A 12,322-nucleotide genomic window follows, 5' to 3' on the forward strand; every position below is an offset into this window, starting at 1 on the left:
ATTGGATACTAACATTTTCTTTCTACAGGACCCCACATGACTATCATCGTCCCATTTCAGCAGGAAGTAACTTGGAGAATGCTACGCCCCCTTTCCCCATTGTTGTCACTTAGCATAGTGTATATACCTAGCTAGGAATAGCTTCCTATTGTTTATGGTTCGGTTTGGAAGGAGGTGTTCAGGCTTGGACACCTCTTTCAGATGACTTTAGGGTTTAGTTAAAATAGATGGTTAGGAGGTGACATAAGCAGATTGTTGTATCTTCTTATATTTTACCTTTATACTGTTAAGTTTTAATCCTCTTTTAGACTAAAGGGGGAATTGTAGGGGAAGCTGTAGCCACGCCTTCTTAGGGGCTGGCCACAGGAGTACCTGGGCAGGCTTGTGAGGGCGTGGTCAGAGTGAGTAGGGGGTCTGCGTTTTCGGTTTCGGTTGCTCTTTGCTTCTTGCTGTACAGACTACCACCGGCTGGCTGGTTCGCTCTGTAAGTAAGGCGTTTCCCTATTAAACACCCTTATATTTCTACCTGACTCCGTATTGGTAATTTTTAATTTCCTTAGAATACAACATACGTCTTTAACAATTTTCCAGATTTAAAGTTTCTGAATAGCCTTTTTTTAATCTAACCTTCGAAGCTGACAAGCTGATAAGACCTCATTTGCATGTTAGCTGACCTGCCAAGCTGTGAATCTAACAGGTTGGCTCTTTTTGAGGCTTCTCACTAACCCTTTTTAAAATCATGTTTTAACTTTAATTTTCCAGATTTTCCTTTTTTTCTCTTTTTTTTCATAAAAATTTGGTAAGACCTATATCCTCTCATCTGCCAAATTTTATAGATTCATCCATAGATTTCTCATGTCTCTAAGCTAATGCTATAGGCTTTTGCTAACTTTTTAATTGACTGTCTCCTAGGGCTCAGATAATAATTTCTCCTGTTAAGACATTGACTGACTGGCTGGATGCTCTTTTTTGACCCCATTCAAGTGATTTTGATGTTTTTTAAACTATATCCGAGGCAATGTAAATATCTCTAATCATATCCAAGGCAATTTAGGCATTTTCATTCATTTGCATTCATAAATTCACAATCACATCACGCATCCAGGTGTGGCCACACCGTTCATTCATAACTTGCATACGTCTCCCATTTCTCCTTTTGCCTAGGTTATGACCAATTTGTAGAAAAGAAAAATCCCTAATTGAAATTTCTAACATAGTAACATATAGTCAATCATTAAAATATGAGCATCCAAAATTTGAACAATTCTAAGCTTAAATATGTTGCCTTTTCTTTTCTGTAAGTCTCAAAAACAGTTTCTGTCTGGCTGTATTAATAGCATTTATATACATCAATTAGCCATCAACCATGGCAGCATCTCCCAAGGCTGTGAGTTGCAGCCCCCAAGCTTGACTGCCTCTAAGAAATGCTGCCAGCAACGAGCAGACCAGTGAGTCCTCGTGGCTTGCAAGTATGCAGAGCCCCGGGAGGGTGAGAGCACAGGCTGAGGGAATGGGGGAAGGTCAGTCATTGGCTTCTGTACATGACAATGGTCACGACTTCTGAAGGAAGTCTTTAACAGTCAGCAAGAGGCAAGACCTCTTACCAACCAGTTCAGGGCTCTGAATGACGTCCCTGAGAAGAACCCAATAATTAAGAATAACTTTAGTGTCCCGTGCGCTATGTTCTCGCCGGCAAGAAATACGCAGGACACTCGGACCCTTCTGCAGGAAAGCTTTAATGCATCTTGAGAGGGGAGAGCATAAGCTTACCAGAGCGGAGACCCCGGCCCAAGAATCCCGTTCCTTAATAAAGGCTGGCAGCCTGCCTGGGATGTGTTACCCTATGAATGGCTTTAGCTCTTCAGGCCAAATGAGCCACGGGATAGGCAGAGATCAAAGGAATGGAAATTACCCAGCACCTGCGAAATAATTTACATTTGGTGCCTGCAGGCACCATCATTGTAATGGAGAATGCAAGGACGGCTCTCTACAGATCCCCCTTTTTTTATTAATTAATGATAAGGCTTTATATTATTATAAGCAAATAGGTCACCCATATGTTGAGGGATAGAGGCAGAGGTTGTACCTTCCCAAATCAAACAATAAGACTGTGTACGAGAGTCGCGACTAGGCTGTTAGCTTGACCCGAAGCACTCTCGACCTGTCCTCTGCCGTTTTTCTGGGAAAGGGAGGCTGGGGCAGGCAACCCTTATGCAGGACAACATGCCTCCCAGAGAAGCCTGCATACTGGGCAACTTCTCTGTGTGAAGCTCTGTTTGACATCCCTCATGGGCTGCTCAAACCAGACACTCTACCCTGTGCAATGAGCCTAGGCTCCGGGTGTGCAAGAGCTGTCTGGCCGGCGGCCTATTGCTTAAGCATAGTTAGCCAAATAAGCGCTTGGGCGATAACCATCTTGTCTCTCTTTAGTTTGAGCCTTGAGCTTACAGACCAGCCAGAGAAGTAACACCAATCTGCAGCAAACGGCTGCACCAAACAATCCCACCCCCACCCCTTAAGCAATGACAATAGCGGCTCTCAACTCCCGGGGAGAGGGTGGAGTTCCGACTTTTGAAGGTCCGAAGGGGCTCTTCGGGTGAGTCTTTCTGGGATCCACAGAGGATTTTCTTCATCCTGTGGAAAAACACATATCGCTCCCCTGGATCTTATGAGAATAGGATCCGGGCCTCTCCAAAGACCAGTTAAGATATCTTTCCATTTTACCATTTTCTTTGGCCTTTTAGGTTTTGAGGTTTGGCGCTTGGCCTCAGTATGGCCCTGAGCATCAATGTTTATGAGGCTTTAAAGCCCCAGGCATTTTAGGCCTCTAAGAAGTGTTGAATAACATGTATGGCCTTTTCCCCTATCAAAGACTGGGAAAGCCATCTGTAATTTCCTCCGCTCCTCTGATGGTAAAAAGGAGTGGGTACCAAATAATGGGGGTGTTGATGGAAGTACACCCGCTGGATTAACAGGTTTCTTAAATTTACCGGGTTGTGACCGGTTATCCCCTATTTTTCCTCCCTCCTTTTTTGTTTCCTTTTTACCTAGCTGAGCTGTTTCCTCTAAAACTTTATCTCTTGAGCTTTTAGAGTCATCAGAGCTATCAAGATTTAAAGCTTTAAACTTATTTACAGAATCATCTAACAAATTATTCACTCCCTTGTCATTAGACATCCCGGGAGGTCCTTTTTCCTTATTCGTTGTTGTTTCTCTTAACAAATTACTCACTCCCTTGTCACTAGACATCCCGGGAGGTCCTTTTTCCTTATATTTTATTGTTGGGCGCGCCCCATCTCTCACTACATTCGGTTTCTGACATGTAATTCTGGACTTCTTCAAGATTGCTACAACAGTGAGGAAGGTCAAAATGGCTCCTAGTAAAAGCACAGAAGCCTCTACATTAACCTCCCAAAATAGCAACATTCCCAAGCCAAAGTCCAGAAAAGACAAACCTCTCCGAATTTACCACCCTGTAGTTCTGAATCCGCCTTGTAGCTAAGGGGTCTCCGCGGTGCCGGTGATGTTAACAAATTAAGCTTCCCGGGTTTCGGCACCAGATGTCCCGCGCGCTATGTTCTCGCTGGCAAGAAATACGCAGGACACTCGGATCCTTCTGCAGGAAAGCTTTAATGCATCTTGAGAGGGGAGAGCATAAGCTTACCAGAGCGGAGACCCAGGCCCAAGAATCCCGTTCCTTAATAAAGGCTGGCAGCCCGCCTGGGATGTGTTACCCTATGAATGGCTTTAGCTCCTCAGGCCAAATGAGCCACGGGATAGGCAGAGATCAAAGGAATGGAAATTACCCAGTGCCTGCGAAATAATTTACATTTGGTGCCTGCAGGCACCATCATTGTAATGGAGAATACAAGGACGGCTCCCTACACTTTAGGAACATTTTTTGGGGGGGGTTAACTCATACATCTTACCTAAATCTCTCCCACCCTTTTCCCAGGTCTAGGGAGCTATGTCTGGTCCCATTAAAATCAAACATAGACAAGCTTTATTAATAAAACAAAAAATGAACTAAACCTTTCTTTTTAACTCTTATTTCTTTTTATCTTTTCGTTTTTAATTCTTACTCCTTTTTATCTTTCTTTTTAACTGTTATTCCTCCCTCCCTTAAACTACTCTTTACTTCTCTGATAAAGAGGGCCTCCTTGGAGGCTGTCTTGCCCATGACTATAATGGGACAAGAGTACTTACCTCGAGACAAACCTGTGCACGAGCGATGCAGGGCGTCTCCACTTTGGGTCGACTAGTCTCTTCTTCTCTTGGTGCTGTCCGGCGACCACCGTACCTCGAGCCCCACCTTGGGCACCACTTGACCCGTCCAGCAGGCCAGGTTGTTTGTGGGTCTCGAGGGGGTATCACCTAGGGTGTCAATGGGGGCAAGAGAGGAGGGACACCAAGCACATAATGAAAGACAGGTCAGTCTGAGTCGCGTCAAGGTGTCATTTATTGAAGGGTAAAGCTTGCTTATATGTAGGGGATTTTGCTCGGGGCAGGGTAGGAGGGTAGGAGGAAATGGAAATTTTAAGAGGAAGTGAAGATAAGGTTGGCCTTGGCCCATGTCCTTGTGACCGGTCAACCACAGCCGATTCCGAGAAGTAAAGGAACATCCTGTAAAACATATTTTGAGCAACATATCTAAAACGAACATCTTGTGGTTAGAACAGGTCAGAGCGGGTGGCTGTGCAAGATCTTGCTCGAGATTCTCTTTGGCCCTCAACAAAAGAGAGGGAGCAGAGAGAGAGATTGGAGCTTATAAAGGAAGACTTTGCATGAGCACTCAGGTTCCACGCCTTCCCAGAGTCCTCAGCAGGCCGTAATGCATGGCGGGTGATGTGGCAATGATTTAGCAAGTTTTCCTGTGTGTGCCCCGGATTGTGTAAGGGGCGGGGTCTGTCTCTTAAGGAAGTAGAGCCGATCTGCATCAAAGCCTGAACCTTTCACAGACTCCATGAGATTGAATCAGTATAAAAAAGTGGTGGCTCACACCTGTAATCCCAATACTTGGGAGTCACACACCTTCAATCCCTAACTAGGGAGGTGGAGACAGGAGTGAGACAGGATATATAAGGGAGGAGACAAGCGCTCATTGCATTCTGTCTGAGGATTTATAGAGACAGGACCTCCACTTTGGGCTCAGGATTCAGGAGAGGTAAGAGGTCTCTCTTGTGGCTGTTTCCTTTCCTTCTCTGACCTTTCAGCATTTACCCAGATATCTGACTCCAAGTAGCTTTGGAGCCTGTCCGGGCACTCGCTCTGGAGACCAGGTTGGCCTCGAACTCACAGAGATCTGCCTGCCTCTGCCTCCTGAGTGCTCAGATTAAAGGTTTGTGCCACCAACACCTGGCTTTTAACAATTTTTTTTTGGTGGGGGCCCTTTAAATTTTAACCCGAAAACTTCTCTTTTAAATTTCTCAATTGTCTATTCAATACATTTAAACTTGTGAGATCAGCATGCCTTCCATTAAGGGAGACACCTCTCTTTTTGGAACTGTTCCTGACAGGTCATTTAGGAATCCAGTGGATTATTTAGGCATTCCTGTTAAGACCCTGCTGGGTTAACTTGGTATTCTCTATCCACCTCAAGGCTAGGCATTCACTTCCTCCTTCCACCTAAGCTGGTATGCAAGTATGCAAATTATCTGCCCATTGCCAGAGAACATGGGGGACAAGAACCTTGACCTGAGTAAATTTCCACTGTGGCTGATGTTGGTATATAAGTCTTCTCCCCTTTGAAATTAATTGCATTCTTCTTCAAAGAATTACCCATTATCACGTATTTATTCTAACCCTCAGATTCCCCAGCCTAAACCTGTGAAATGTTGTAGCATTGTCCAATATTACAAGGAGGCCTCAACCATCTGTGGGGCTTCTGGTAGTAATCAGTATTTATCCCTAGTATATGAATGGACTTTGGGAGCCCATTCCACATATAGGGATAGTCTCTCAGCCTAGAATCAAAGGGGAGGGCTAGGCCCTGCTCCAAATGATATGACAAAGTTTGAAGATTCCCTCATGAAAGGCCTCACCCTCCCTGAGGAACAGAAAGGGGTTGGGATGGGGGCTGGTGGGAGACAGGGGAGGAGAGGAGGGAGAAGGAACTGAGATTGACATGTAAAACAAGCTTGTTTCTAATTTACATAAAAAATAGAAAAAAAATATAAAACTTGCCTAAAGATCAGATTGCCAAACTAGTCATGCTAGTTAGTAGAGACAAGAGGCAGTGATGGCACACTTTTTTAATCCCAGCATTAGGGAGTCAGAAGCAAGTGGATCTCTGCCAGTTCAAGGCCACCCCAAGCTGTTGTGTTTTTATTTAAAAAGAGGAAAAGAGAAAGATGCAAGATTAGACATGTTCACTAGTTTATTATATGGCCAGGCAGAGTAGAGCGACTAAGAGAGAAGAGGAATAGGGGTAATTCTGACCACCATAGCCAGTCGCCATAGAGAGGCAGAGAGAGCACATAGGTGGGAGAGAGCCAAGAAGAAACACACAGAGAGAAGAGAAGCGGCATAAGGAGAGGAGGCAGAGAGAGCATAAAGAGAGGGAGCAGAGAGAGAGATTGGAGCTTTTAAAGGAAGACTGTGCATGAGCACTCAGGTTCCACGCCTTCCCAGAGTCCTCAGCAGGCCGTAATGCATGGCGGGTGACGTGGCAATGACTTAGCAAGATTTCCTGTGTGTGCCCCGGATTGTGTAAGGGGCGGGGTCTGTCTCTTAAGGAAGTAGAGCTGATCTGCATCAAAGCCTGAACCTTTCACAGACTCCATGAGATTGAATCAGTATAAAAAAGTGGTGGCTCACACCTGTAATTCCAATACTTGGGAGTCACACACCTTCAATCCCTAAACTAGGGAGGTGGAGACAGGATATATAAGGGAGGAGACAAGCGCTCATTGCATTCTGTCTGAGGATTTATAGAGACAGGACCTCCTCTTTGGGCTCAGGATTCAGGAGAGGTAAGAGGTCTCTCTTGTGGCTGTTTCCTTTCCTTCTCTGACCTTTCAGCATTTACCCAGATATCTGACTCCAAGTAGCTTTGGAGCCTGTCCGGGCACTCGCTCTGGAGACCAGGTTGGCCTCGAACTCACAGAGATTTGCCTGCCTATGCCTCTTGAGTGCTCATATTAAAGGTTTGTGCCACCAACACCTGGCTTTTAACAATTTTTTTTTTGGTGGGGGCCCTTTAAATTTTAACCCGAAAACTTCTCTTTTAAATTTCTCAATTGTCTATTCAATACATTTAAACTTGTGAGATCAGCATGCCTTCCATTAAGGGAGACACCTCTCTTTTTGGAATTGTTCCTGACAATTCCAATTTAGGAATCCAGTGGATTATTTAGACATTCCTGTTAAGACCCTGCTGGGTGACCTTGGTATTCTCTATCCACCTCAAGGCTAGGCATTCACTTTCTCCTTCCACCTAAGCTGGTATGCAAGTATGCAAATTATCTGCCCATTGCCAGAGAACATGGGGGACAAGAACCTTGACCTGAGTAAATTTCCACTGTGGCTGATGTTGGTAATAAGTCTTCTCCCCTTTGAAATTAATTGCATTTTCTATGCAAGAATTACCCAATATCATGTATTTATTCTAACCCTCAGATTCCCCAGCCTAAACCTGTGAAATGTTGTAGCATTGTCCGATATTACAAGGAGCCATCAACAATCTATGGGGCTTCTGGTAGTAATCAGTATTTATCCCTAGTATATGAATGGACTTTGGGAGCCCATTGCCACATATAGGGATACTCTCTCAGCCTAGAATCAAGGCGGAGGGCTAGGCCCTGCTCCAAATGATATGACAAAGTTTGAAGATTCCCTCATGAAAGGCCTCACCCTCCCTGAGGAACAGAAAGGGGTTGGGATGGGAGCTGGTGGGAGGCAGGGGAGGAGAGGAGGGAGAAGGAACTGAGATTGACATGTAAAACAAGCTTGTTTCTAATTTACATAAAAAATAGAAAAAAAATATAAAACTTGCCTAAAGATCAGATTGCCAAACTAGTCATGCTAGTTAGCAGAAACAATAGGCAGTGATGGCACACTTTTTTAATCCCAGAACTAGGGAGTCAGAAGCAGGTGGATGTCTGTCAGTTCAAGGCCAACCCAGGCTACATGAGATTGAATCAGTAAAAAAATTGGTGGCTGACACCTTTATTCCCAAAACTTAGGTGTCACCCAACTTTATTCACAGCACTAGGGAGGCAGAAGCAGGTAGACCTCTGGTAATTTAAGGCCACTTCAGCTACAAGAGCTTGATCCAGTATAAAAAAGAAACTGAGCCAGCCAGTGGAGGTCACACCTTTAATCCTAGTACTCAGTAGTCGCAACCTTTAATCCCGGAACTAGGGAGGTGGAGACAGGAATGAGAGAGGATATATAAGGCAGCAGACAGGAGCTCATTGCACTCAGTCTAAGGATTTGTAAGGACAGGACCTCCGACCTCCTCTTTGGTTTGAGGATTCAGTAGAGGTAAGAGGTCTCTTTTCTGGCTGGTTCCTTTACTTCTTCGACCTTTCAGCATTTACCCAGATATCAAAATCCAGGTTTTTATTTTGAAGACCTGTTAGAAATTGTGTGACAGAACCTGGGAGGATTTTGACATTTGTGAGAGGAATTAGCAAAGACACTATTTTGCTGTGGGTCAAGCAGTTTAAATTCATAAGATATTATTTCCTAAAACTAAGGATTTTGGAAAGTCTATATCTCCTGGGAGCTCGTTGATTTGGGTTACATCCTTTTAATTAATTAAGGTACATGATGTTTCAGGGTTTATTTCTTTGAACTAGTTTAAATGTGTACGACGTTTTCCCCTGAGATTGAGGCCAAACAATTCTTTTTTTCCACTTTAAGAAATCTATATTTTGTTCCTATGTTTTGTATAAATGTGATTTCAAAAATATTCTGAGGTAATAAGAGAAATTAAATCCTAAGGGAAAAGCTGAATTCATTATAGTGGCTATGTGATTTCGAACTAGAGAAAATAAGTAAAAAGAAAAGAGAGTCAGGGGTCTCTCTCGGTCAGCTTTAGTCTCATAGAGATAGCTGGTATATTTCTTGTAGGAATCCAGTACAGAGAAAGAAGAAAGAGTTGTGAGACCGAGCTATGTTGGCCCTTGGGACAGGTTCATTTCTTTCTTTCTTTCTTTCTTTCTTTCTTTCTTTCTTTCTCTCTTTCTTTCTTTTTTTAATAGACAAGATAGCTGTTTTTCTTTTATTAGAAAGTAAATTATTTTACATGGCAATCCCAGGTCCCTCTCCCTCCCTTGTCCTTCCAACAAATGCCCTACACTTCCAATACCCTTTCTGCTCCCCAGGGATGGTGAGACCTTCCATAGGGGTTCTTGAATGTCCGCCATATTATTTGGGTAGTGCCTAGGCTCAGGGAGTATCCCTCCATGTGGAATGGGCTCCTAAATTCCATTCCTATGGTAGAGGGGAGGCCACGTGAATTTCCAAGGTCTTCTCACTGACACCCACATTCAGGGGGTCTGGATAAATCCCTTGCTGGTTTACCAGCTATCAGTCTGGGAACCAAGAGGTTTCCCATGATATGGTCAGCTGTTTGTATGGTTTTCACCAGTCTGGTCAGGACCCTTTTACTCATTAGTCATCCTTCTCTGCATCTGGATTTCAGTTCAGTTCAATATTTAGCTGTGGGTGTCTGCTTCTACTGTTACATCTGCTCGATGAAGGCTATTAGGATGGCTTATGAATTAGTCATCAATCTCATTATCAGGATAGGGCATTTAAGGTAGCCTCTCCTCTGTTGTTTTGATAGTTAGTTGGTGTCATCTTTGTAGCTCTCCAGACGTTTCCCTAGTGCCTGATTTCTATTTGAAATAGTATTGTCTCCCTCTGTTATATTATCTCTTATTTGGTCTCTACTGTTCTTCCCCCAACTCAACCTTCTTGTCCCATCATGTCTTCAGTACCCCTCCTCTTCTCCCTTTCTCATTCTCTTTGTTCCCTCTCCCCTCCCCATATGATCCCAATTTGCTCAGGAGATCTTCTTCTCCCTTTCCCCTTCTCCCCAGGACCATGCATGACTCTTTTAGGGTCCCTCTTGTTTACCAGCCTCTCTGGCAGCCTTTGCTGCAGTCTGGCAATCTTACTCTATGTCTAAAATCCACATATGAGTGAATACATACAATGCCTGTCTTTGTGGGACTGTCTTTGTGTGACCCGCTAGGAAGGATTTCTTCTAGTTCCATCGATTTGCCTGCATATTTCAAGATCCATGGCCTTTTGCTTTCTGCTGAGTAATACTCTACTGTGTAAATGTACCACATATTTTTTATCCATTCTTCAGTTGAGAGGCATCTAGGTGGTTTCCGTATTCTGGCTATTACAAATATTGTTGCTATGAACTTAGTTAAACAGATGTCCTTGTTGTAGGAATGTGCTTCTTTTGCGTATATGCCTAAGAGGGGAATTGCTGGATCTTGTGGTAGACTGATTCTCATTTTCTGAGGAATCACCATAAAGATTTCCAAAGTGGCTTTACGAGTTGGCACTCCCACTAGCAGTGGGGGAGGGTTACGCTTTCTCCACAACCTCTCCAGCATAAACTGTCATTTGTGTTTTTGATTTTAGCTATTCTGATAGGTGTAAGATTGTTGTTTTGATTTGCATTTCTCTGATGGATAAGGATGTTGAACACTTTCTAATGTGTCTTTCAGCCATTTTAGATTCCCCTATTGAGAATTGTCTATTTAGTTCTGTACCCCATTTTTAGTTGGATTATTTGGTGTTTTGGAGACTTGCTTCTAGAGTTCTTTGTAAATTTTGGAGATCAGCCCTCTTCAGATGTGTGGTTGGTGAATATCTTTTCCCAATCAGTGGGTTGTTGTTTTGTCTTGTTGACTGTCTACTTTGCCTTACAGAAGCCTCTCACTTTCAGGAGGTCCCAATTATTAATTATGGTCTCAGTGTCTGTGCTACTGGTGTTATGTTCAGGACAGGGTCTCCTGTATGAATTCATTCAAGGGTATTTCCTACTTTCTCTTCTAATAAGTTCAGTGTGGCTGAGTTTAGGTTGAGGTCTTTGATCCATTTGGACTTAAGTTTTGTGCATGGCAGACAGACATGGATGTATCTGCAGTCTTCTCCATGCCACCATCCAGTTATGCCAGCATCATTTGTTGAAGATGCTTTCTTCATTCCATTGTATAGCTTTGGCTTCTTCTTCAAAAATCAGGTGTTTATAGGTGTGTGAGTTAATATCAGGGTTTTCAACTAGATTCCAATGGTCTACCTGTCTATTTTTGTGCCAACAACAAGCTGTTTTCAGGACTATAGCTCTATAATAGAGCTTGAAATCAGGGATAGTGATGCCTCCAGAAGTTCTTTTATTGTAGAGGGTTGTTTTGGCTATCCTGGGTCTTTTGTTTTTCCCTATAGAGTTGAGAATTGTTTTTTCAAAGTCTGTGAAGAATTGTGCTGGGATTTTGATGGGGATTGCATGAATCTGTAGATTAGTTTTGACAAGATTGCCATTTTTACTATGTTGATTCTACCTATTCATGAACATGAGAGATCCTTCCATTTTCTGGTATCTTCTTTACTTTCTTTCTTTTAAGACTCCAAAATGCTTATGAACAGGTCTTTCATTTTTTTGGTTAGCATTACCCCAAGGTATTTTATGCTGTTTGTGGCAATTGTAGAGTGTGATGTTTCTCTCATTTCTTTTTCAGCACATTTATCATCCACGTACAGTAGGGCTACTGATGTTTTCTAGTTACTCTTGTATCCTGCCACTTTGCTGAATGTGTTTATCAGCTCTAGGAGTTCCCTGGTAGAAGGGAACTTATGTAGACTATCATATCATCTGCAAATCGTGAAAGCTTGACTTCTTCCTTTCCAATTTGTATCCCCTTGATTTATAGAAAATGAAGCCAGAATACTGTTGACAGAAAACAGGAAACAGACAGAATTACAACAGACTGGGAAGAAGTTTATAAGCTCTGTTGTTTCTGTGGACAAAAGGAACAGTGAAGCTCTAAGGGGAGAAAAATCAACTCTGGAAAACTCATCACCATCTCAGAAGCAACAGACACGGACAGATAATATTGGTGATTCTGATGACAGTGCTTCAGGAATTGAAGATACATCTGATGATTTGAGTAAAATGAAGAGTGAAGAATCTAATCAGGAAAATTCTTCTGAGATGGACTACTTAGAAAATGCCACTGTGTTAGATGAATGTTCGTTGACACTTGAGCAGAGACGAGGCTTGAAACAAGCAGAAGCACGCCTAGAAAGAGATCACATCTTTCGACTTGAAAAAGGATCACTAGAATATACGATT

General features: G+C 43.1%; 1 protein-coding gene across 1 annotated transcript in view; it reads left to right on the forward strand.

Annotated features, from left to right (window-relative positions):
* Positions 1 to 4,231: 4,231 nt before the first annotated feature.
* Positions 4,232 to 12,322, forward strand: part of LOC107977733 (terminal uridylyltransferase 4-like) — a 20,273-nt gene continuing 12,182 nt past the window's right edge. The window contains 2 exon segments of the mRNA XM_035453884.1: positions 4,232 to 4,367; positions 11,901 to 12,245. Coding sequence (XP_035309775.1) covers positions 4,232 to 4,367; positions 11,901 to 12,245 — 481 coding nt within the window.

Source organism: Cricetulus griseus, unplaced genomic scaffold, assembly GCF_003668045.3.
Source record: "Cricetulus griseus strain 17A/GY unplaced genomic scaffold, alternate assembly CriGri-PICRH-1.0 unplaced_scaffold_55, whole genome shotgun sequence".
In the NCBI taxonomy this organism is placed as follows: Eukaryota; Metazoa; Chordata; class Mammalia; order Rodentia; family Cricetidae; genus Cricetulus; species Cricetulus griseus.